Below are 27,281 nucleotides of genomic sequence, written 5' to 3'. Positions count from 1 at the left end.
CGCAGTTCCCCTCAGATGAGGACAAAATGGCAGCCGTTCCCGCCACGACCACGGCGGCCTTTTTAGGTACTACCCCTACAACTACGCCATCGGCCCCTGGTGTAGAGTTCGGTCCTTCGGGTGAACCTAAGGTCCCTTGTGCGCATCCTTACCGGCCGGGTTTATGATTGGAACGCCCAGATGCCTCTTCCGCACAATGTTTCGTTGCCCGCGGGGGCGGCTCCCTTGATTTATGTGGATACGTCGGCGGAGGGGCCGGTGTGGCACCCTTCCCCGTTACGTCCCTGGATTTGTCCACCTCATGAGAGGCCTCCTCAGGTTCCGAAATAATCTCCTGAGGACGCCTTTTTCGGTAAATTTCAAGCGCTTATGCGCACCAACCCCATGAGGGAATATTTCAAGGGGCTTTTCAAGGAGATATGTCCACCCGCGCCTCCGGCTCCACCCGTTCCGACAGTGGTTCCGCCGGCGCCTCCCTTGCCCATGGTGCCTCCCCCTGCGCTTCCGCCTGTGCCACCATTGTCCCCAGTGGACAAGGCAGTGCCTGACACAGCTCAGCAGGATCCGGACCTGTCAGATGACCCTCAAGGCGATCAGGACAACTAGGACCTGCCCTGCTGTACCAGAGCTTTCCATGACCGGGTACTGGACATGATGAGCTGCTTAGATGTTCCGGTGCCAGAGGCACCTGGTCCGCAGGAGGGCGTGCTTTCTGGGGCGTTCACTTTGTCTCCTTTGGAGCGTACCGGCCTGTTCTTGCAGAAGGACGTTCTGGCCGAGGTCCGAAGAGTTTGGGAAAAGCCACACTCTGGACCTTTTGTAAATAAAAAGATTGATGCGAGGTACAGGCTACATTCTTCTGAAGAAGTGGCCTTGTCGTCTTGTCCGCCTCCCTCCTCCACAGTGGTGGCTGCGGCCACGTTGCGATCCAGACCTGCAGCTTCCTCCTCCGCAACGGCGACCCAGGTCTTGGGAAAGGACAAGCTCCTGGACTCTCTACGGAGGAAAATCGTTGCCAATCCGGCCTTGCAGCTCAGGCAGGCCAATGCAGAATTGATTTTGGCGGGAGCTAACATCCGGATGTGGAGAGGTCTGTCGGAGTTTGAGGAACACATTCCGGTCGAGAAGCTGGAGGATTTCAGAGGAGGCCTTTATGATGCCAGGGTCTTGGCCCAGGATCTCCTGGAGGCTGCGGCTCATCACGTAGACACCTCGGCTCGGGGTCTGATGCTAGGGGTTGATACCTCGCGGCAAGCATGGCTACATGCAACTAAGTTCTCGAAGGAGGTGCAAGACAAGGTTCTGGACCTTCCATTTGATGGTAAGGAGCTTTTTCACTCTTTTACTGATGTAGAGCTCACCAAAACCAAAGACAGCACTCAGACGGCCAAATCATTGTCTGTTCTGGTTAAAGCTCCCTTCAAGGCTCAAAGGCCGTTGTCGCAAGGTCGACCTTCCTCTGGTTTTAGGGGCTTCCTCGACCGCAAAAATCGCAGAGTGGATACTCCTGCGGCGAATAACCGCTGTAGACAACAGCGTACGCGGTATTTCTCCCCCTCAGCCTCCTAAGTTTCAGGTGGCACCGCCACCGATAAGCCTGCCAAATTAGGGTTTTCCGCGCTTGCACGAGTCCCCGGTGGGAGGACGCATCGCGTCTCATTGGGAGATGTGGCAGGCCATCACAGAAGACGGATGGTCTTGTCAGTCGCTCGAGCGGACTTCCGCTTACCTTTACCCCCTACCCCACCCCTCAAACCTCCTTTTCAGCTGTCGGGCTCACCCTCCCTCAAGGCCGAGGTTCAGAACTTCTGCACCTCAGAGCTGTGGAACCCGTTCCCCTTGGGGAGCGAGGGGAGGGCTTCTACTCCCGGCTGTTTACGGTGCCCAAACCAAACCGGGCTGGCCTTCGAACCATCCTAGACCTTTCCCATTTCAATCTTTTCCTACCCGAAGAGAAATTCAAGATGATCACGCCCGGCCAGATTCGCTCCTCTTTGCAGATGGGTGATTGGCTGGGCGTGGTGGATCTTCAGGATGCGTACATGCATATCCTGATTTGGAATCCACACAGGAGATACCTCCGCTTCTCTTTGGGAGAGGAGCACTTAGTTTCGGGTGCTTCCTTTTGGCCTCAGTTCGGCGCTGCGTGTCTTCAGGAAGATGTCGGTGACTGCGGCCTAACTTTGTCTCCAGGGTATCCATGAGTATCCGTATTTGGACGACTGGCTCTTATGCCGGGGTGCGCCCGAGGCCTTGGTGGGGGGCTTGGTGCTACCGAACGGATGTTAGAGGCCTGCGTGAGTAAGGCTGTTACCGGACCTGGGTCCGAGGTCCCTCGTACAGAGGCTAAAGCTACCAACATTTCTGAGGGTCTGGCAAGGCCTTATAGGTGAAGGTGGTTTCTCACCGTTCCTCCTCTTGCGGCGACACCAGATCTGTTGAGGGGGCAAAGAAGGGAAATTCTTCTTTTACCGGCAGCGCCGAGGTCCTTCCTGAGGAGGCTAATTTGGCGGTTGATATTTCGCAGAAACATTCCAGGCCTCATGGTACCGGCTCTGCCGAGGTTCCTTATGTTAAGGCTAAAGTTAAGACCCCTGATCCATCGACGAGGACCCCTGCCTCACTTCCTCACGTGCCGCAGTTCCCCTCAGGTGATGACAAAATGGCGCCCGTTCCCGCCACGACCGCGGTGGCCATTTTGAATGCTACCCCTACAGCTGCGCTATCGGCCTCAGGTGTAGGGCTGGTTTCTCGGCCTTGTGTGCATCCTTATGGGTCAGTTTATGACCGGAATGCTCGGATACCCCTTCCGCACAATTTTTTGTTGCCTGCGGGGTGGGCACCTTTGGTTGATCTGTCCATCCAGATATAGGAGTGGGCCATGCTTCATGGCGTCTGGCTGCTTGCGGTGCACACCCCGGGCCAGCTGAATGTCACAGGGGGTGCCCTCAGCTGGCAGACAGTGGTCAGCTACGAGTGGGAGTTCAAGGCGGAGATCCTCTCATGGATTTTCTAGCGTTGGGGCACACCGGAGGTGGACCTCTTCGTTTCGGTGGTAAACAAGAAGCTTCCTCAGTATGCCTCTAAAGGGGGGCTGAGAGCCTCCTCTCTGGGGGATGCTCTCGAGATTCCATGGCACAACATGAGAGCTTACGCCTTCCCGCCTCTGCCTCTAGTTCAACGAGCAATTGGGAAGCTGAAGAACTCTGTGAACTGTTCCCTTCTACTCATGGCCCAGTGGTGGCCGGCTAGTTTTTGGTTCTCAGAACTTCAACACCCCTCGGTGTTTCTGCTGATCTGGGGTTACTGGTAACCTGATCTTCTTCATCAAGGGGAACAGCAGATGTGGCACCCCTCCTCACAATCGCTCAGCTTGGCGGCATGGTGCCAGAGTTCAAGTCTTAGAGCATTTTAACTTGTCTACGGATAACATGCGTATTATCCAGGCAGCCAGGGAACTCTCGACCAGATCCCAATACAGGAGTAAATGGCTCAGGTTCTGTCGTTGGTGTTCGGAAAAGCAGTTGGATCCAAGGGTGGCTACGATTGACAAGGTGCTGTCCTCCGTGTCCTCCCTAGCAGAGTCGGATGTTTACGTTCTGTCATGCAGAACTTACCTTTCAGCGTTTTCTGCTCATCTTGCTATAGACCAATGCTCTTATTCTCTGTGTAACCCAGTGGTTAAGAGGCATTTTGCAGGCTTGACACTCCTCTACCCTCCGGTTCGTAGTCTGCACCTGCCTTGGGACCTAAATGTAGTCCTGCGCTGTGCCATAAACCCTTTGAGCAAATGGCTACGGTTGACCTCAAGTACGTGTCCTGGAAAGTGTCCTTTCTGGTAGCTGTTACGTCAGCGAGGAGAGTGAGTGAGCTCCAGGTGTTGTCGGTGGAGCACCCTTTCTTGGTCTTTCACAAGGACAAGGTAGTCCTTCGGACAAACTCAGCTTTCCTACCAAAGGTAGTGATCGAATTCCATCTGAATCAGTTGATTTCCCTTCCAGTATTTTTTCTGAACCCTGCCTCGGAGGCGGAAATGGTTCTACACTGCCTGGATGTCCAAAGAGCTCTTAGGTTCTACCTGGACAGGACTTCCGAGCTTTGGAGCTCTTCCCAACTGTTTGTGACCTTCGGTAAGCCTCAGGGCAGGCCGGCGTCTAAGGCATCTATTTCCAGATGGATTACCGCCTGTATCACGGAATCTTTCACCGTCCAAAAGCTGAAACCTCCTAAAGGTATCCATGCACACCAGGTGCGAGGCAAGGCAGCTGTGGTTGCTTTTCCGAAGTATGTTCCCTGGGAGTCCATCGCTAAAGCGGCTACTTGGGCCTCCCCATCTGCTTTCTGTAAGCATTACTGCCTCGATATGAGCTCTAGAGCTGACGCTCAGTACGGCCAGGCTGTGCTGAAGAACCCGTTATCCACCCATTGTTCCTGTAAGGAGTGCTTGGGAATCTCCCATAAGTATGGAGGAAAGGGGACGGGACGTAGGAGTATTACCAGGTTACTCACCGTAGTGACCACCTTACTCCTAGTCCATAGTCCCCTTTCCCCCATACGCCCGCCCGCCGTCCCCTCTAATAAGGTTCCTCTGTTATTGCTAATGGTTCTTTGACCGTGCGATAGAAAAGGACTGATGGGCTATGTGTGGGGCGGAGCCAAGGTGGCCGGGGTTACGGCCGCGTGCCGGGCCCCGCGCAAGAAAGAGAGGAGGGACAAATTTTTGAAACATTTTTGGATGCTTTTTACAAAGTGCTCCGGTCCCGTCCCACAGGACGGAGAGATGTCCCATAAGTATGGAGGAAAGGGGACTATGGACTAGGAGTAAGGTGGTCACTACGGTGAGTAACCTGGTAAATATTCCCCGCCTCTCTCCATGATGTTAGTGTGCTGCGTAGGCAAACGAACCCAGTCTTCTACGCGACTTCACACAGAACCCGGAAATCAACAGATCAACTCACAACACAGCGTGCCACAATTCGGATTATGAAACTGTACTTTAAAATCAAACAGCAACACGGTACATTTGGTAAAGTACATTTATTTGACATTAAATGTTTATAGAATATTCATCAATTGGCATATTGAATCGGAATGTGATGGTTTTTTTTTTATTATTTTTTTTTCTTTCTTCTCTATCTGCAAAGGCTGTTCCGTTTTATCGTGAGTCACGCGCTGTTACTTTATGGTACACAGGCTGTTGGTTTTTGTTAAAAGAAGCACTTTGGTCGCAAGCTGAACCGCAAGGCTGTTCCATCAACTAGGCACTAGGCCAGCGTAAAGGTTGCTAAATTGCTTCTAGCTGCTAGTACAGCATTAGGGCATATGGGCCCTTGGCGATCGTCCTATAAGATCATCAAAGTAGTGCAGTTGTTTATGAGAAGCTGCAGCTGGCGGTTGAAAAAACCATCTGCCGGGGTCTGAAACTGGTGGCAGTAGCGGTAGGATATACCTGTTTTGAAAACATAAATTATAAATGGTCTCGCCAGCCAATCTTTATTACTATTATTCATTTATTACAGCCGATCGGAAACTATTTGCTTGACAGGATAGTGCAATTGAGAATGTTCGGCTCTAAAATCAATACGAAAACTAACGAAATAAATTGAGGTTAACACACAATGAGAAACGACTGTTTGTCTACATGCGTGTGGAATGTGGACCTGCATGCCCATGTGCCCGGTACAAAGACGATCCCACAAACGTTATACTTGCTCTTCATTCATTCATCCATTCATTAATTCTTCATTCCGGTATAATAGCGTCTAAAGAGTTAATTACATTATATTTGCAATTTCCATTGTGTCTCTGCGTAATGCAGTCCGTAAATCCCACTGTGACGATTTTTCGTATACTGAACTGACATGAAACTCGGTCTAGTTTCCGAATGTTTTCTGCCTTATCGTCTTATGTTATTGCCCACATCCTTCAAATGAAGTCATTTCGGCATGGTCCCTGTCTCTCCAGGTCAAAAAACAATAGAACCTTATACTGCCAGTGCGAGTTGTGGGCCTCTTCGGGCCGCAAGCTGAAAATCAAAGCCGCTGACTTCACTCGAAATGAGCATACATTCTTACTTTGCAACATCCCGTAGTAAAGCCATCTGTGAGAACTTGAATTTTCGAATCCATCTATGTACTGGGCCTCAATGTGGAAATGCGAACTGGCTTCTCTCCCATCTGCAACGGCTCGCTTGGCGTGTTCTAAGGCCCCCAATTTTGTCCTCGTTGTCCGTGAGCTTGGCAGCCCTACAGAACCAGAACTATGGGGATATTGACTTTTTGGGGGAAGGTCAGGGAAAGTATAAATTACCCGAGGAGTTGAGTTGAAAGTGAGATTTATTGTTGGTTTGTTTTATTATTTGCAAATGCAAGCCTCCCCTCGGTTAACAGTGTGCAGCATTTACATGAGATTGTGAAACTTAGTTACATCAACAAAAATATATACATACACATATTGACAAGGTCAGCGATATGAGGTGAATAGAGAGAAGTCAAAGATGACACCCAGGATGGTGAAGGTAGGGGTTAGGGTTTGCATACTTTGTATGTACAATAAATTTTTTTTATAAAATACAATCGGATTATAATGATTTAAACCGGGATTTGTACTTCTCAACGAGTTCTTCTTTGGGTGGACATGTCACAGTGGCAATGTTTGGTGGCAATGCATCAGTGCTCTGCACAGAAACGCTCAAAATTCCATATCTGTGCTTCTCGAGTACAGCAACAATAAGGCCTTTAACAAAGTCGAACTCCATTTCCTCATAGACTGGTTTGATCACCCATTGCTTACTACTTTTTGAAAAGGCTGTAGTGTAGCGAAGCATCCCTAGATTACCTGTAGTTCTAGATTGTTCACGGCACACATTCTCGTTATGGGCCAAGATCGCAAGGAGAGTCCTATATTTCATGCCCTGCATGCTGAAATGCAAGCGCTTTGGCCTGTACTTTAGGCACATATTGTGGAACACTTCCAAACCTCCTCTGTGACAGAATTCTGTCAGCCCCCTCAAATCTCTTGATAGAGGTTTATTGAAGACAATATTCTCAATGGCTTTGTGTGTGGGTGAAGATGGAACCAACCACTTCTTCCGTGCCTCCTCTGGGGACAAAGGGCCATGTTCACATTGGTGGAAATGTAGGTTTCCTGTCCAGCGGTGAAGGTTGGTGCAGTGGTGCATCAGTGACCGCCATTTTTCAAGTAGGATTTCCACTGACCCTTCACAAGTTTTGGCGCTCCACCAAAAATGGTTGCTGATAGACTGGGACCACTGTGAAATACTTTCCAAACCTTTTTTCCCCTCTGCAGCCGAGATTTTCTTATTGATTGATTTAGCAAGATGCCATACATCAATTTGATGTTTAATATGTGGGAAATGCTCTCTCATTGTCTTGGCAATTGAAACGTGGTATCTGTAGTACTGCATTTTAGAAATGAAATGAGTGCCACAACCTGAAAGAAAGACTTTAACTTACTAAAACTGGAGCCACTAAACAGTGATGCAGCTGCACACAGTAGATTGCCTGCTGGCAGTTTCCCCAGCATCGGTTGTGCAGACCATGAGAACGTATGATTTAATCTACAGGCGGCATGTATTGTGACGTTACTGCCTTGTTTTTGACGAGTCACATGAATCAATGGCTTACGACATAATTTCCCTCTGACGGAATGCCCACATTTCAGCATACTTATAATATCCATCAAACAACTGTCTAATACTATGTATTTGCCCTCTTTCATTAGACTGTCATCCGGCATCACACTTGTTTCGGACTGAATCGTTGAGGACATATCAGCAGCATTGAAAGAAATATCGCTGATATCGGGTTCTGATGCGTCAGTGAATGTTGCTGCTGGTTCATTCTGTCATTTCAACATCTGTTACTTCAACATTGATGGGAGCACACAACAATGTCGACAGCTTTTTTGGTGGCAATTTTTTGGCGGGTGTAGATTGTGTGAATTGATCTGCAACTACTTCAGAGCTATCTTCAATACATTCAGTATAATCTTCTCGTGGTGTTGCAGTCGCACTGTAGCAATGGTCCATTACAACTTTACTGGATTCTCCAGACACATTCATTTCATGTTCTGGCCATTGGACATGAGCATCTCTAGTCTCAACACGCGGCGTCTGAATTAATAGTTCCTCCATAGTGTAAATGGTCTGGCAAGCAACATCTCTCATTCGCTTCACTGTCTGTGTATGTATAGTTCGTACACCCACGGGTAACTAGAGGACAGATTGGAAAAGGGATGTTCAGTTTAAACACAAGATAAAGTATAGTACAATTGACTGGAAAAAAACATAAAATAGTCCCCAGTACAAAAGAAACTTCTAAAGTTATGAACTGATTGTAACTAACCTTATTTTTGTTTCTTTTCTTTGCAACTTTTTTGACTCGACCTTCAACATCTGCACGCTGTAGCTCCGATTAGTTTCCGCATCTCTTCCCTTCCTGTTGCGCTGCAACGACTGTATTTTCTGTATCCGCATAGACAGCACGGATTGAGGCTCCATCGACTCCCTGAAACACCGTACTTTCATTACTATGTATCACAATATTGTTAGCATAACACATGTGAGGACGAACACACAGGTACATCTCAATAGCTAAACACGATTTAAACATTGTGTAGAACAATCAAACGACAAGTATTCGAGCTCTGATGACCTAGTTTGATGGAACTATCGGTATCCTTACCTCTGGCTTTGCATGGACTGCCATGAATGATTGTATTGGAGAGGATGCATCAGCAACTCCCTGAAACACAGTACTTGCGTTAGTATGGTTTTCAATATTGTAAACATACACACACTTGGGGTCGACGGCACAGGTACATATAAAGAGATAACCACAAATGATGCTTTGTCTAAAAGAATCAAGGAATATTTAAATATGATCCGATTTAATCGACTTATTTCTCAGATTTCTTTATATCTGCATCATCTAAATGGGATGTTGTGATTGTAGTGGAAGCTCCATCGTCTCCCTGAAACACAGTACTTGCGTTAATAGGGAAGGAAGTATAGCAAATGGAATCACGTTATATGATCACACTCGATGGAGCTGTCAGTATCCATACCTCGTGCTGCTGAAGAATATCTAGGGATGTTGTAAATGTAGTGCGCACTTCCGAAAGCTGTTGAGCCGATTCGTATCCGCATGGTCCTGCTTCCACTTCCCCTGGAATTACTTGAATGTCATGCTCCGCATTAAGTGCGGGGGTTGACGCTTCAACAACTGCCTGAAACATAGTATTTGCATTAGTAAGGATTACAATATTGAAAACATAACACACTTGGGGTCGACCGCACAGGTACATATCAATGGCTAACCACGAATGAAATATGGTGTAGAACAAACGACAAGTGTTCCAGTCCTGATGATCACGGTTGATGGAGCTGTCAGTATCCATACCTCGTGCTGCTGAAGAACATCTAGGGCTGTTGTCAATGTGGTGGACGCTTCAGCATCTCCCTGAAAGACAGTACTTGCATTAGTATGGATAACACTAATTATAACTTAAAACAAACACCAGGGGACGACAACCAAGGTGTATATCAATTGGAAAGCACTAACCAAACAATTGGTAAACTAATCACACGATACATAAAAACTATTACTTGACATGCATAAAACAAGTCTGTAGCGGAATAGCCAAGTAAGATTACCTGATATGCGCTAGAAGTGGTTGATAACTGCGAGCACGTGACGGAAGTAGAATGTTCTTGCTTCAGATTCAAGGGATAGTCAAGTAGTTGTAAAGGTAAATTATTGTTTGATAATGAAATGCCAATATTTAAAATTGCCATGTAAGGAGACAGAATGCTTGAGTAATGCATTTGAAAATGCGCAAAAAGCACAGTTGCCTGTGCCCATATATAAATTTTGTTTGTGGGTTATGAAATTTAAAAATAATATATTGATAAATGTCATTATTCAAAAAGCTATAAACTCATATCAATGTCGAAAGTATTACAAATTGGAAACACCTAAAATATCAATGAATCCATTCGGATACCTACACACTATCGCAAGGCCTAAAGCTAAAAACGGGCACTTGACTCACCAGTAGCGGAATGTGGACGAATAGAGTGGGAATAGCGTTTGCGAGCAATTTTCGTTTCGTTCGCCGTTTATTCTTCTTTGTTACCCAAGATGTGGCGTACATGTTCGAGGGAAAGTGCCGGCTGCAGATGCGGTGTCGATCACCCCTCTTGTCCTCAAAGACTAGTTGGACTCTACTTTCAAGCTCATGCAGTGGATATCCACAATGTCTGACCCATTCTCTTATTTGATCAACAGTTTTCGGGAATACATGCATTGTAGCGCCTTCAGATTTAGCATGGGTCTTCGAAGGGCAACCGCTAATCGAACAGGCAGGCATTGTTGAAAATTCTGAAAAGTAAATATCGACATTATTAAACCATCTTGATGAATAAAAATGTGATACAAAAGTAAATGAACCATACAATGTTCAATGCAAAGTTTGTTTTACTCGCCGGAACAATACCAGTTCATCATGTGCGGCTTAGTGTTTGCATAAGTTGCAGAAATTTGTAAATGATGTGACTAAACTCTGAACATGTGACTCGTCCCTTGGATGTTCTATCTTGCACGAGAAGGAAACATGCTTACATTCTAGACTGGACTCCCGAAGGATGCAATTCGATGACAATTTACACAAATGAAAATAAATAGATCTATCGATTGCTATTGACTGGAGTTTCAATTTTTATGCAATGAGCCAAATGAACATACCACTATTGGGTACTCTAATCGCAAATAGATAGAAATTTAAAAATGACCAAAATATGACTAGGATACATGGCCTTACCTTGACCAACAAACAGTTGGATTCAGCAGGCCGAGCAGTATGTTTAGGGTTTCCTGTTTTAGGGTTTATTATTTTATTTTTTTACTTCCGGGGGTGTTTTTCCAGTGTTTTCAAAAAATTTCAGAATCTGTGTTTCAGTGTTTTCTTGCGTGCCCACTTCGAAAAATCGCAGCTAACAGTTTTTTTTCAGTGTAAACACAAGAATATTCTTTCATTGTGTGCATACTGTTTAGATCCAAGTGTAAAATGTGAACTCACTGTTTCATCGCACAATTGCACTTTGATCTAAAAAGCGTTTACAGTGTCCAGTTTCACACTGTGTAAATATTATTGCATGTAATTAATTGCAAATGTTTTATGCTGCGTACCTAATGACAAATATGTTGAATAACATTATTTGATGACTATCGTGATCAACAAAGATGACCCTGGCTATGTGCTTCAGGGCTGACCTCACCAAAGGTGTTGAAGGTATAATTGCCACTCACAGCTGTTCACTGAAAATGTCAATCTTGGCTAAAACACGTACACCAGCTTTCTGCATGAAATGCAAATTGAATGCAAAGGACCAACAGCGTTACGATTTGTGTGCTCTGCGATACCCTGCATGCAATTTTACACATTCACAAGCTGGAGTGGAGAAGGAAGGATAAAAATGAGGGAATCTCACTTTTGATCTTTCATTTTCCCCAACTGTCTCGGGGGGCGGGGGGGTACATGCTGAGGCCACAAATATCCTGTGCAGGTGTCATTTGCTAATGTATTACTATGGCATGCACCTGGTTTTGACCAGCTGCAAAACCTAGGTGGGTTCCATAGGAAGCCATTTGTTGTATGCCTGCATTCAAACCTCATATAGGTGTACAACAAAGCGCACCAATTAGTCAGCGTTGCAGAGATCTTATCTCCACTTTGTGCCCCTCTTGCATGTCAACACTGCATCAAAATGTGGTGACGTGTCAAATGAGGTGGACAGCAGTGTACTGGCTTAGAGGGAACTCTGGAGATTTCCCAGTAGGCCTCTGCACCTGGGCCTCTTTTGTGATATTTCCAAATTTTCTCACAGGAAAAGGGTTGGGTTTGCTGAAAATGTGTAATTTGGGGCCACTTTGAACATTATCTCCAGGGCCTCTTTTGGTTCGCAGTCCACCCCTGGAGGTGGAAAAGCATTACGCCTCGGTTTTACTCTTCCACTTAATACGCTTCCCCATTTAAAATGTCTAGTAAGGTTTTTGGTCCATGGCAAGTATTACTGTGCATAGTAAAGCAGCTGAGCCTCCTCCCACGGTTCAATTGATCTTTCTTTTGTTACAGAGCGAGCTATAAAGGTAATGTATTGATCAGTGTTTGGTGTCCGCATGTCAGCGAGGTTATATTTTCCATGTGTGCTTCCTTTCCAATGTGCACTGGAGGACCCTTGTCTCATCCAGGAAAAGCACACATTGCATCACTCTCTGAATGGAAGGGTCTCAGCACCATACTCTTCTCAGTGATTTGATTGAGGGGGTTAGTGATGCGGACCGACCGTCCCCACTATCCCACCTCAGCACTAACAATATGGAAACCCCGTTTTTGTATGCAATGCGCCCACGAACTGGATTAGCTGAAACCTTGAAGTAATTAGTTTCTGCCGCATTCCCGCGTAGACTGCTTTATTTGCAAAGCAATAAAACAAGGAGGGCTATATTTTACTACTGCCAGCATCTGCTTCATGTAAAAATGCTTTTACATGAAGCAGAAATGTGATTTTCTTTACTAAGACAAGCTTACTATCCGTCTGATTCCGGGGAAAAACACAATATTTTCCACAGCGATTTTCTAGGAAGCAAGTTAACATGTTCCGATAATTTAGAACTGTTACACTTTAGGGATTTAGGTCAAATGCTTCTGATTATTCTGGAAAATAATAATCACACAAAGAAAAATAGCAATTGTTTTCATTGTTACATGAAAACAGTGGTAAAGAAACACTACAAAAGAAAACAAGCAATGTACATTATATCTTTGGAAATGAGATATGGTATACAATTACACAAAGGGACAGGTTGCTGCTTAATGAGGTCAATTACACGTGTGGCCTTCCTTGGCGGTGATGTATATTTAGGGATTCTGACATTGCCGACTCCCAGCATAGTTTAAACTGCTCAGCAAAGTATATTCTGGACATCACGCATGTTTACATATATTTAGCTTTCTTTTAACCTGCCAGCAAAGAAAGCTAAATATTGCCATCTAGTGGCCGATAAAAAAATATCACTGGGTACTGAATTCACATAGGCAGCAACAGAGCCCATTAACAAGGGCTTGGAGGATAGCTCACCTGCAATGCATTGGTCTTTCAAGCAAACCAATGCAGAGCAGTACAGTATCGAATCCCGCTCGTGCAGGTATGAAATTAATTATAAAATTAATTAAAATACCGGGTTTATCGGAGTCCCCGAGATTTTTAAAAACGGCGGCTAGAAACAATCAAGTGGTTTATAAAGTATTAGAAACAGGGGTGTGTTTGTGAATGAATGACGTGTGTATGTCGTGGTATTATGTGGTTTGCAGGGGGGCGGCCAGCGTCAGGGGAGGCCTGCCTGGAGACACGGGGTCTGAGGAGGCCATGTGAGCGATTGCCCCTTTGGCGTGGGATACCTTTTGAAGTGTACATGGTGTTTGGCACCTTGGCCGTTATCACCCCTGACAGCACACCATGGCAGCGCTCATCCACGGGTGCGAAATGCCTTTGATAGGGGAGATGGATGGATGGGCCTGTGGGCGTGCAGGCAAGTGTGTGGGAGCGAGGGGCCATCGGGCCCCTCTCATCCTTTACTTCTCAGTAGAAAAGCGGACCAAGTGCCTCCGGTACTGGGTTCGCCCCTTGCCCTTATGTGATAACTTTGGTTGACATTCGCGTAGATGGGACCACTGAGCAGGACACGGGGCATCCATTTTTGTACCCCCTTTCGACTCCATCTTGATGACCAGGCATCACTGCGATAGTACAGCGCGCAGAGCACATGGCCCCCACCCTCGTTCCCACTCTGACTGGAAAACTCCAGAGGTATTTACAACAGCTAATAAATGTAACACATTAATCTTACTCTGAGATCACTGTCCTGCATGTGAACCAGAATGAACAAAACACAATTTTTCAGTTTCCATTGCCGATGAGACGCTAGCCGGTGCTAGCAACAGCGACTACTGTTAAAAGTCATGTACAGACACACGAGGAAGATAACCCACGCTGACTGATTCAATCCCGCCAGTGTCACGCAAAAGACACCCATTACCACTTGAGGCACCCCAGACAGTTATTGGTTTTTACGGCGCAGCAAAATGGCCACTTGGTTCCTGTACTTAACATGGACCCGTTTTACCTTGGCAATGGATTAACCCCTGATAGATATCCCGGGGCTACTATCATTTCACCACACGTCCTGATGAAGGCCTGCTCACCTAGCTGCACTTTACAGCTGTTTTAGGCCGAAACACTGTTGTGTCAACGACTATACTTCACATGAACAGTGTACAGTGCAAACACTGTTATTGTGACTCTTTTTATGTTATGTCAATGATTGTTGATTTCTGTCTTCATTGCACAACTGCTCTGACAATAATCTGTTGCTGTTGTATGTTTGTACATTAAGATCCTCTTTTGGCACGGATCATACTCATTTGTATTGTTTCTCTAGAATACCCCTTGGTACTCTATCTCAAGATTATTACAATACACCAATGTGAAATAATGTATGTGTAGTTACATATATACATTTTGATATTTGGGAGTTGAGGGACCTCTCGTCCTGAGAAATTGTGTTTTGTTCATTCAAGTTTACCTACCTGGGTCTTTCAGGGTTTAGCCAAGTGCCCTAATATTTAAATCACTGCATGTGAACCAGCCTGAACTAAGCACATAGCTCGTTCATCTCCACAAACGTGTCATTGTCCACGCACCCTCGCCAGTGGAAACTTAATGCCATTCTGACCCTGTGACCCTGCAAGGTATTCTCTTCATGTGCCAGACCACTGACCACGCCATGATGGCCACCTAGCAGATCCCCAACTAACATTAGACACCTACCACAGTTATCGTTGCCTATCAATAACAAATGACACATACCGGAGATTCTTGTGGGCACAGACCCACACTTCAACCAGTGTGTTAATTGATGGTATAGATATGTGTGACTTTTACAGAGACATAACCTACTGAAAGACTTTGCACAATTGTTCTTTAGTGCATGCATTATTGAGAATATATTATGTTAGCTTAGATAGTGACCACCCCGCTTCACAGCGACCTGACCTTCACCCATTCGGAGCACAGATGTCTGACGTCCATCCTTGAATGGAGACACTTCATTTAAAAAAATCGCAGCAACCGTTGTTGAAATATATGTGGTGTTTTATTTTGTATCTTGTTTTGATGGCACAGAAATACAAGACTTTACACATTGTACAGGTCCGGTTGCAGCACAGCGAGGGAAAATCCCCTGTACTGACCGCTGTCACTCGGGAAAGTTTCTCTTATGGCACGAACGGCACAGGCGGGTATTACCCTTCGAACGCAGTGTCCAAGCCTCCCGTGAAGCCACCATGTAAAGGAACGATAGGCCACCAGCCGGTACCACCTGTGAAAAAGAATGATACAAACTGTTTTTAAATGAACAAGATAAGTTTATTAAACGTTTGTTGTCAATGACAATTCTTGTAACTAATGGCATTCTGCTTGGACAAATACTATCTAGAGACTGCACACTATTGAACAACTTTCATGCGTTAACATGATATGTATGTCATTTTGGATATAGTAGAAGACCATGAAATAGGAGTGGCATCACAAGCAGAGTATACTTACTCGTTACTCGGATTACGAGGACAAACAATTGCGCGACGTTTGTGCATAAGCATCATTATCCTCAACACAGACCGTGTGAGGCAGGCTACCCTGAAGTCTGGCAGCTCGGTGATGCATTGCGGTTCTTGGCTCGCCTTCCGAGATGTAGGTCACACATCCCGAGTTTTCACAGCAGCTGCAGTTCTCCTCCTCGGTTGGCATTAGCTCGCACCGATTGCATGTGCACCAGGTGGAAACACCGTCCATGCGACTAGGTCCAATGTCTTCATCCGTTGATTCGTCCTATCAACTGCCGTCCGAAGCCCCATCGTTTTATCGTGTTTCCCTTTCCAGTAGTTCCTCCTCTGTATACTCGGGCTCGTACATGTAGGGCATTATTGTAGCCATTGTGTGGTAAACAAACTAAAATAATTTATAGCGATGGTACAGGTGTTCACACGGGCTACAAACGGCAAAGGCAGCTGACCAGAGCACAGAAACGAGTCACAGAATACTCAAAGTAACACAGAGAGAGGAATGGAATCGAAAATCTGCTGCTGTGTGTTGTGAAACGGTCTGTTTATACTTATTGAGTAAAGCGGCTTCCTGCCGTTTCCATGGCGACACGTCATTAGCTCAAGCGCAGCGATTGTTGACACGAGACATGCTTTGGCGTTGTGAAATGGGCGGTACGCATCTGCTGATGACAGGCTCAGGGGCGGGGGATATGATTTAGTGCCGCAAAAGAAGGTCAGCCAGGGCGATGGGACAAGTGATAGGATTATCACAAAATGTTTCGCGTGCGTTTAATGGACGAAAACTCGGGTAAGGTCCATAGGAAATTTTTCAAAAATCGTGCGATTTAGGCTTAAAAACACATGGCCGACCCGTAGGGACAATAAAAAAACTTTGACCGAACTATTTCTTTAAATTTAGTCTTAAATTTCCTGATGGGTACTCCTTTTGGACCACTCCACTCTTGTTCGTTAAGATTTCTCACCCTTAAAACTGTCTTATTAGTGGCTTTGACATCTGCCAGGAGGGTGAGCGAATTACAAGCCCTAACTTGTAAACCGCCTCATACAATTTTTCACAAAGACAAAGTTGTCCTGCAAGTGAAGCCTAATTTCCTCCCAAAGGTGGTTTCTGAATTCCACATCACTCAGAAGATAACCTTACCCTCATTCTATCCTCCTCCCCATCCAGGGAAAGAGGAATAGAGGCTACATAGGCTGGATCCAAGGCGAGCCTCGAGTTTTTATATCAGCAGACTAGCTAGGATTAGCCAAGCAGACCAACTGTTCATGGGTTACACAGGGCACAAATTAGGATTGCCAATCACAAAACAGACCATTTCCAGATGGATTATTTTAGCCATTCTAGAATGTTGCAAACTGGCAGGGAAAGAGCCCCCTCAAAATCTTAGGGCTCATTCAACCAGGGGTATCGCAGCCTCTTCGGCCCTCCAAAGAGGGGTACCGATTCGAGACATATGTGCGGCTGCCACATGGTCATGCGCACATACCTTTACAAAATTCTACAATCTGGATTCCTCCTCTAGCCAAGAGACTAGATTTGGCAAAGTTGTGTTACTCTGTTCACTCTTAAAGGGGAATATGACAATTTTACTCCCAACTCCGTTTACACACCACTGCTATGGGAGTCTATCAAGATAAGGAATACGTCGGAGGACACAATCCCTTCGAAGAACAAGTTACTTCTTACATGGTAACGTTCTTTCGATGGGATGTTCCTCCGACGGATTCCACATCGCCCCTCCCATCCATCCCCTCAGTAAAACTTCCCTTGTGGTTGCAGCTTACGCTCCTTCAAGGTCAATAACCAATTCATGTACAGCTACTCTTAAGCTTCAAAACGGAACTGAGCAACGGACGTTGCGCGAGTCTATTTATACGCATGATGACGTTGGCGCCGATACGGAGGCTGTCGAAGGACACCAACTCGAGGGATGTCGACGCGCAGAGCCCTCTACTGAAAAAATGTTCCGAGGCCAGCAAGCTGGAAGTAAATCTATCAAGATCAGGAATACGTCGGAGGAACATTCCATCGAAGGAACGTTACCAAGTAAGAAGTAACTTGTTCTTTTGTGTGCTGGTGGCTTTGGTGATTCTGTCATCATAATGCCTTTCCTTCGCCTTTTGAATTTCCTTCTTATACGATCAGATTTGTCTCTGTACTGGGTTTTCTTATCTTGGTCATATTCTTTCCTCCATTCTAGTTCCAGCTTCTTTTTCATGGTGCTTAGTAGTGGCGAGAACCATTTTGCCATTGCTCTTTTTCTTGAGAGGGTGAATGATTTTTCTGGGGAGATGTTTTCGATTGTATCAATCCATTTATGGAGTAGTTCCACTTTCCCGTCTAGGTCTGCCTTCTCCAGTTCTGCCGTTGGAGGTTTGGTCGGCTCCAGTTCTGTTAGATTGCTTGCTTTGAGGGTTTCCAGTTTTTTTGTTGTTGTTGGGATCTTGAGGCTGGATGGTGACTTTGGTTGGTAGTGTGATCACAAATGGAATGATGCGATGGTCGCTCCAAAGTATTTATTGGTGGTGCAGTGGTGATACATTTTTTTTTTTTGGTGAAGATTGCGTCATGGGTGTGTCCTGCCGCGTGTGTTGCCCCTTTGACCAGCTGTTGTAGTTTCATGTTTGTTAGCTGCCCGATGAGTTTTGAGAGTTGGCGTGTTTTTCTAATGTTGAAGTCACCCAGGATTATCAGATGCTATTTTGAATAGCTATGTTGGTGATGGCTTCTATAAAGTTGTTGACGAAGGTTGCATCGTATGTCGGTGATCTGTAAAATGTTTGTTGTTGGACTCACTGATAGGTGTATAACGATGGAGTTGCAGTTCACAATGTTTAGAGGTTTGTCTGTGTTTATTTTCAGGTGTTCTTTGAATGCAATTGCGAGGCCTCCTCCTTTTTTTTTTTTTTTTGGTCCTGTTTAACTGAAGGCATTTGAAGTTGGTGGGAAGGCTGCTTTGGAGTGTGATTTTTGTAGTTCGTCCAGCCATGTTTCTGTGATGAATAGGATGTCGATACTGTTGTCGCAGAGGAAGTTAAAAATCGAGTTTTGACATGGATCTTGCGTTTATGAAGTTGCAGTGGACTTATAAGGTATAGTTTGGTGTGTGCTTTGTGTTCTTCTGACTGGTGTTTTGGTTTCCTTCCAAGTTGATCTCGAATTGAGATATTGGTACAGTTGTCTGTGTCGTCAAATAGCTCTTTTAGGTTCTGTCTTGGGTTTTTGTTTTCACCAGGTTCCTCTTTGAATTTTGTGGCTGTTGTGGGCAGTGTCCTCTTGTTTTGGGGTTGAAAAGAGTTAGGGTGTAGACCATGTTCTTGTTAAATCTAGCTTTGGCTGTTCTTCTGTGTGGTTGTATTTGGTTGTTGGTCTTTCTTGATTTGTATGTTGGGTTGGTTCGTTCCGGTGAGTGGTTATTTGTGAGGTATTGTGTTTGATATAGGGATTTCTCTTCTCTGTGCGCTGGTTCTATTATCGATCTGGTCAGTGGGGGTGTGTTCTTCACTTGTGAGTCTTTTGTGGTGTTCAGTTTGGTTTGTTCTTTCTGCTCTCTTTCCTTTAGTCCAATTCGTGTTCGTGGCAATTTGAGTTGTTTGGCGGTCCATTGTTCAAGTGGTTTTGGGATTGTTTCTCTTTGTTTGTTTGGGTTATCGCGATTGCGTTCTTGGTAACATGATTGCTTTATATTTTTCTTTTGGCTTCCTTGGGGATGAAGTTGCAGTTGCTGGGACGGTAGCCCTCGAGCAGTGCTTTGTTGGCTGGCTTGTTTAGTTAGGATTGTACGGTTGCACGCGTCTTTCTGGTTGGTTTTGTTCGGTTGTTGTTGCACAGTCGGTCTTTCGTGCTTTGGTCCGGCTGTCTTGTGGTGTTGGGCTGGGTGTGGGGAATTGTCTGATACAAGCTTGGACTCTGTTAGGGGTGGGTTAGTCGGGTTATATCGTTCGGGTAGTTCAGAGGCTGTCTCAATGAGACCTTTCCTTGGTCAGACAGTAGCAATCGAGCTCCGTGGTGCGACGCCAGTTATTGTTCTCAGCACCCTCTCAGAATTCCATGGCCAATAATTACTGTACCATCTCGGTGTGGTAGGATTAATACTTGCAGTGCTATCACAATATGGCACTTTCTAGATGTGATTTAAAGGCCTTCTTAACAATTCTCTAATGGTGCGACGTCTGACAATATTCGGTGCTATCCCAGTGTGGGGCAGGGTGATAATCACTGCTAGCCTCCTAGGTGCACAGGGTAGTAATCAAAGTACTATTCTTAATATGGTGTTTTTTTTTAAAAACCTTTTTAAAATGCGATTCAAATTAATATCCATATCTGTACAGGTGCCGCAGAGTCAGATAATCAGAGTACTATCCTAGAGCTGCACAAGCTAATAACTACAGTATTCTCCTAGAGTGGTACAAGCTAATAACCACAGTATTATCCTAGAGAGACACAGCAAAAGATTTGTAGTACTAGCCTAGAAGGCACAAGCTACTAGTCACGGTACAATCCTAGAGAGACAGGTTAATAATAATAAACACCACAGTATTATTCTATTGTGCTTTCTTGATGTGATTCAGGTCAATATGGTCTAATCTCTAAGGGTGTGATGCAGTCTAATAAACGCAGTATTATCCTAGAGAGGGATAAATGATAATCACTGTACTATGCTAGAGAGACGCAGGCTAATAATCACAGTATTATCCTAGAGGAGCACAAGCTAGTAATCATGGTACTATCCTAGAGAGACGCAGGCTAATAATCGCAGTACTATCCCGTAGAGGCAAAAGCTAATAATCGCAATACTATCCCAGTAAGGCAACTATCCTAGAAAGGCGCAGGCCAATCATTGTTGTTCTAGAGAGACACAGGCTAGTAATCCAGTACTATTCTATTGTGGTGCTTTCTAGATGTGATTCAAGTCAATATGTGCTAATCTGTGAGGGTGCAGCACAGTCTTAATAATCGCAGTACTATTCTAGAAAGGCGCAAGCTAATAATCAGTGTTATCCCAGTGTGTGTAGGTTTGTTCTGTGGCAGGGCTTCCAGAGTAGTGATTGCTGTACTCCTCACCCTGGCCACTCCTACCTTATTCATTGCTGCTGGCTTCCCCTGCTGACACTATGGAGCTGTCTCTGTAGGAGTTGCCCTTTGCCTTGGGCCCTTAGCCGTAAAGCTGCATGGGCAGCGGGCTGCCCTGGGAATGTCAGTTATGACCTGGATGGAGCGCCAATCCGGGATGGTGGGTGGGCTGGGAGGCGGGAGCGAGGGAAAGGCAAAGCCACGCCACAGGCAAGGTTGGGGCTGCAAGGGTGTGGGCACGTGCTGGGGCCTAAACGAACACCAAAGTGATAGTAACAAGGCCCGGGAGAATCAGAAATGCACAAAGCTCGCTGCGCACTTGCCTCGAGCAAAGATGAGAGAAAATGAAGTTGGTGACATCACTAGACATGTATAGACTTTAGGGAATCTGACGAAATAAGGAATCGAGCAAGCTTTCATATGCGGAATGAAGATTGCAAGTGTGAAGAGCACTGCAGAAAATGCAAGCAGTTTTTTAACTGTACAGCTGCAGTAACGCAAGTAGACTAATCATAAGGCTGGCTATACGTAGTGAATAGAATGCAGGCGGTGCCGTCATTATATAGAATCTGGACATTCAATGTCACACTCTAGTAATCTCAAACCCACAGAGAAACGAGGATTAATAGCTGCGTGTGTCGCAGCAAAGAAGTAGCTGAAGATCTCAGACGGGTGAAGCTGCCTGGCCTGGTAGCAAAGGCTGAAGCAGCCAAGAACTGCTCATCTTTTCTTAAAATCAGTAATTGTGGGAAGCTGAATCGGGTGCAAAGGAGAGAACACCATGAGTGCCACGTTTCTTCATTTAAGACCATTAAATGCTATAATATGGGCCTATTCACGGTCTCCTGTCACGTGGGGGAAGGATGAAAACAGATGTTGGGCATGCAGACCAGAACTGTGATTAGCATGTGCCCATACTCCCTTATATTCCCAGAGAAGAGAAACTGCTGCAAGGCCATGTTCAAAGACAAATTGCATGGCAGACGGCATGAGATGTTGGGCTAATTGGGTGGGGAGACACGGTCAAGTCCACCCACTGACACCTGGAGTACCAGCTTGCATGCTGCTTGTGCGCCAAATGTTCCAGAAGGGTAGGCGCATGCCAACAAATTGTAGAGGGCCATACAATGAAGGGCCTTATAGTTTAAGAGCCAATAATGTGCTGTGTACTTAAAAATGATGAAGACTTGCACTAGGGGTGGGCATAAATTATCCACCCGATTTTAGAGATGCAATCACAATCCGTCCCTATATATATAGAAAGTATATCCTCATCTAGTTCTACATTGCCAAGCCTTAAGAGATGATGGTACCCGTAAACTAGGAAATCTCTTTTGGAGTAAAGAACACTTGATGCCGTGGCTTAGTGGAGCCTGCTTGCTTGGGGGGGGGGGGGGGGTGGGGGGGGTGGGAGAGAATGATCTTTGCCATTGGCGCTTCTAGACTTTTAAAAAATTGCTCTGAAAACCTTGGAAGGTCGAAAGGACTGATTTGGCCTTCAAGGGATTATAAGTTAATGTCGGACAGAAGGAGCGGCCCGGCCCATTGGAGGGAGGTGGAGTTCGCAAGTAACCAGGAAATGGCCAGGGGCATCAACGGAGGTTAAATCAAATGAGAAATTGCCAGACCACGGCTAGCGTTAAAATTGTTTCCTTTTTTAAAATATCTTTTTTTACTCCCCTGGTAAAGATAATATACTTAGATGGACCCCTTCAACGTATCGCAATACCCCGTAGGTTTTTCTTAGTTTTCCACGAAGTAGGACATCACATATGACGAATCTTTGTTATATAAATGTTTTTTATGAACTGCGTTGAGACATGCAGTGTGACGTCAGTTGATGTCCGTTGTAACTCCCTGTTTTAGATAATTGACAATAAAACAGTCGAGAAGACTCTTTGCCAACATCTTGAGTCGATCTTATTATTTGGTGCAAGTTATTCTGCATCCCATCCTGAGTGACATGTTACTGATTTAAGGGCCCCTAGGCTTCAGTTGTAAAGCAATCCAAGATCCCTGCCTGTTGAGCTGCATTTTAGCCTGTGCTCATTTGAAGTGAATAATTGTTGCACTGAAACAAACGGTTATGGTTTCCCATATCTATTAGAATGAAGGGTATGTTGGAAAAAAAGCATCACCATGTATTCCCTTGCACACAGGGTTCAAAATGCGATTTTGAAATGGGTATATTTTACGGTCTATTTTGGAGTTGGAAGTAAAAAGATTTTTAGCAAGCAATATAATGGAAGTGTGTTTTTTAAAAAAAGTTTTATATTGTATCAATAAAACGGATATCATTGATGTTTAACAAATACATCATTACACCTAGTAATTCATGCTAATTAAAAGATACATTTTTGGTATTTTAGCTCTTTCCTATGGCTCTGATGAAAACGGATTCAAATATATTGGCGGAAGGGAAGAGGGTGTGTTTTTAATCAGGAGGCTGACTCCTATGGGTCAGTTGCCTGTTTTTTACGGCGTACAAGTCTGGCACGCAGCTTACTTGTATGGCTGTTTTCACTGCAGTACAAAGGTACTCCCCTAATTACTGATTCAAGCCCAGATATAGGAAAATAACCAATCAAACTAATCTAAAGTAATTCACTGAAATCTAAAGTTATCTGCAGTAATCTTACTTTTGCTTTGCTTACCTGAATGTAAGCACCCATGCCTGCAACATGCCATAAAAGCTTTTTGGACTTGCGTATTGAAGAAATTATTTCCCCCCAACTTTCCTGGTTTGTCTGGCTCTTCACTGTCCTCCACCTTCTCCTTGTAGCAGCAACATGCTGCTCCCTTTTCGGGCGGAAATGAGGCTCTTAGTGGCATTACGTTTATGAAATGCACAGACTATTGAGTTTGGGGTTCAATGGGGAGATCCGTGGTTTGGTTTCTTCTTCGGCCTAACTCTGTATAATATATAGATTTTATGATTGTTTAATTTAAAAGTAATAAGTGATTCGTTTTCAGGTGCAGGCAGTCGGTGTCAAGCAGAAATGCAACTGTAAACTGTCTGAAAAAAGGGCACTTGGGTGATTTACAACTTAAGCATTCCTTGTATGACTGAATATGTGTGTATCTATTTTGAGTTTTATTTGACACGTTCTGGAGGCATTTCAAATTGCACATATGGGTTTCTAACTTAACCATATGCAGGTCCTATCCTGGTATTTAAGGCTACAATTGACATGTAAGAACTAATGCCTCTGTGCTTTGCCATTTCTTAATTATTTTAACTTTTGTATCCTGGAAATTGTCAAGAACTTTGACCTCTATTAAAATACTTTCCTTTATTCTCTATTAAAATACTTTCCTTTATTAATAATACATCGAACATGTCTATTTTGTGTTCTGTGGAGAAAACCTTCACCTACTTTCATGGAGCATGCTGGAAAATGTAATGGTCGAAGGAGGAGACTCCTTATATTCACTTTTCAAATGTTTGCTGTCAAAGTAGTGAGTTGTTAAGCAATTATGCACTGAGAAATGTTTAAGTAAATTGCTGTGTATGCTTTTATAAACGGGTACCAACTTTGATACTGTCAATTTTCATTTTCTCCTCACCATGTTATCAATTTAATGTGGACAGTGACACCTAGCCTGTTCTATGCTCATTGCTACTTTTTTCTGTTTTTATAGGAGCCTGTCAAACCAGAGGAAGGCAGGGACATGGCTAACAGGATTGGTGCATTTGGTTACATGGAGTGCTCCGCCAAGACAAAGGATGGTGTTCGGGAAGTGTTTGAAATGGCTACACGGGCAGCTTTGCAAGCCAGACGGGGAAAGAAAAAATCTCCGTGCCTTCTCTTGTAGGCCCATCAACGGGCCTTTCAAGAGCACTCGTCAGCACTCACTGTAACAAATGGCTAACAAGATTCTTGAAGTGATGTCTATTAATCTTAGTGTATGATTACCATTCTTTCTTGATTTTATTTTTTTTAAAGGAAGTTTCCTCTTGCTACCGGTATGTCAATTGTGAATTATCACTGTCTTTTGTTTTAACTCTCGCAGTACCGCCTTGCTATGCTCGGAAGATCAACTTGGACATTCCTTAGGTTAAGCAATTTCTGCCCTCCCAGGAGAATACTGACAATGCAATTTGAGGATAATTAGTATAGTTAATTATTTTGAGTTTTGTTTAACAAACAAAAACAGGTATTAATGACCTATTGCAGTTGTGCTATATCCAAATACAATGTCAGTGTAAAAGATGCAACTATGGCATTGTTCAAAATAGAACCTGGGAAATTTGAATGTTCCCCTTTGTACGTTCTGTAAAACACCCTCTTCTGACATTGTGCAAACTGAAGGTTTTTGCAAAAGTGTGGCCTAGCATTGGCCAACTAAGCTGTTCTGGCCAGTGATGGTTGTCTTATCGTTGGGTGTCCTGTGAAAGGCCCACTGAAATTTACGAGACTCCTATTTCATATTTTCATTCTCACCCCTTGGCAAGATGCATGGAAAAAAGTTAATGTAGCAATTTGCTTTTCATAATGAGGTCTGGATTGGAATGAGTTTTTTCTAATTACTACCTGGAGAAACCAGAACATTTAGTTTAATGTAGGTAAACATGAGAATAGTGAACGTGTTGAATACGTTAGCCATTTTTAGGCTACTGTTAAATTCAAACCTATTTGCACTGTTCATCGCACTTTGTGTGGTGTATTCTATAATCTTAACTGTAGAATCTTTTGATGGTTAAGGTGTGGATGTCCAAATTTCTTTGGGCGAGTTGAAGGGGTGGAAAACACTTCCCAGAATATACTCTTTACTCTAATGCATGGCACCAAACAGGACTACTTACTTTCTTACAAAATATCATACATCTCATTTACAAAAATGGAGAAGTGTATAAAAAAACTTCTTGACAAGTAACTAAGTTGTTCCAGAACTTTGTTATTTAGATAAACATATTTACAACCTCTTATGGCCTTTTGGGTATGTTACAGTTACTGTGTAATTAGTCACTTGAGATACCATGTTGGCAGGGAAGTGGGTGATGGAAAATTCTTTTACAACCAGTATAATTGTAGTGTATTTTATATAATTGGACTTCTAATATACTGTTCTCTGCGTAAGGATTTTTTTTAAGAAAGTGAATTTGAAAATAAAATTCTTTCAACTTAATTGGTTTCTGGGTGATCTTTCTCTTTGAATGACTGACTTTTCCATTGCATACGGTGGAATACGTTTACTAAATGTTATATAGCACTTTTGCCAAAGCGCTTCATATTTGCATTTCATATCGCTCATCCAAAGGTGGTACTCGGTAATCGACCTCTGAAGGGGGAAAGGGCAGAGTTGGCCTTGCCTGGGATTCAAACCTGCGACCTGAAGATTGCAGCAGAAAGCGCTCCACTTGCTGAGCTATCTTACTGCCTAAACATTTCAAAATGCCTGCAATGGCTTTTGGTAGACTTGTCATCGAGCGCCGATGTCTGCAAAATATAGGATCCTCTTCAGTAGAACATGTACTTTGATGATGCATGCCACGTGAGACTAGGCTGAATACTGGTACATGGGTAATGCCATTAAGCAACCAATCCTCGTTAAGATGAGGACCATTCTTCATTAGAGAAATGCTTTGAATTAAGTGAAGCTTCAACTAAAAACGTGTCCTGGGGAAGCACCAAGTGCATGGCACATATGTTGGTCTGGTTATTTATAGCAAGAAAAGGAACCAGTACAATTGCACTTTTTAAAATGGATTGATGTAATTTAAATCTGTACTAAATACAAAAGATAGGTTTTCTTGCTGCGCCTCAAGTGAAGTGAAACCTCTTTAAGAACATCCAATTGTATTTATTGGTGTGCAGAAGCATTAAACAAATTGAATGGGGTGGATTATAACCAGCGCTCAACTACAATAACTTTTTCAGTGGAGATTGACAGGTGTCCCTCTCCATATAAGATATATAACGGCATCCTTCAAACCATACATCATTTTAGAATGAGTTGCTTGGGGGTAGCTCTGACTGCTCTAAAGTCTCCTGCCAGCACTTTAATTTTAATTTAATTCTTAACGTGTTTTACTAAAGTTCATAACTTGTGCAGGAAGACCTATTTGCAGCCTCTACAGGCCCGTTACCACTTGAGATACCAAGTTGGTAGGAAAGGTGGAGATCTAAAATTCTTTTACAATCCTTATAATTGTATTGTTTTATATAATTGGAATTTTAATTTTCTGTTCTCTGAATAATGCTTTTTTAAGCAGGTGGATTTGAAAAAAATTATTTAAAATTAATTGATTTCGGATGGATTGTGTCCTCCCACATATTCCTCATTTTATGATATTCGTATCCTGCCAGCTTCGCTAGTTTGGAAAAATATTTTCGGCAGAGGGTGCTGTGCACGAGGTCGTGGCGTCTGTCCCTCGGCAGGCTCTGTACCGTGTCGACGTCACCATCAGTATAAATAGCTCGTGCTGCGGCCATTGGCTTCAGTTCTGTTTTTCTGATTGCTTCTCTCTCTCAAACGGCGCGGTTCGAAATTTTCTTTA

The 27,281-nt window shown here is 44.3% G+C and overlaps 1 protein-coding gene across 2 annotated transcripts in view; it reads left to right on the top strand.

Annotated features, from left to right (window-relative positions):
* RHOA (ras homolog family member A) overlaps positions 1-25,909 on the top strand; it is a 457,527-nt gene extending 431,618 nt beyond the window's left edge. Inside the window, exon 5 of one of the 2 annotated variants that reach the window (XM_069644166.1) lies at positions 24,422-25,909. In XM_069644166.1, coding sequence (XP_069500267.1) covers positions 24,422-24,595 — 174 coding nt within the window. In that variant the 3' untranslated portion in view covers positions 24,596-25,909. The remainder of the gene's footprint in view (positions 1-24,421) is intronic. The other variant, XM_069644165.1, reaches the window with a different exon arrangement.
* Positions 25,910-27,281: the final 1,372 nt, after the last annotated feature.

The sequence above is a fragment of the Ambystoma mexicanum genome, chromosome 2p (genome assembly GCF_040938575.1).
Source record: "Ambystoma mexicanum isolate Mex_15411 chromosome 2p, UKY_AmexF1_1, whole genome shotgun sequence".
NCBI lineage: Eukaryota > Metazoa > Chordata > Amphibia > Caudata > Ambystomatidae > Ambystoma > Ambystoma mexicanum.
Note: the sequence above shows the minus strand (reverse complement) of the source record. Positions and strands in the feature narration are given on the sequence as shown.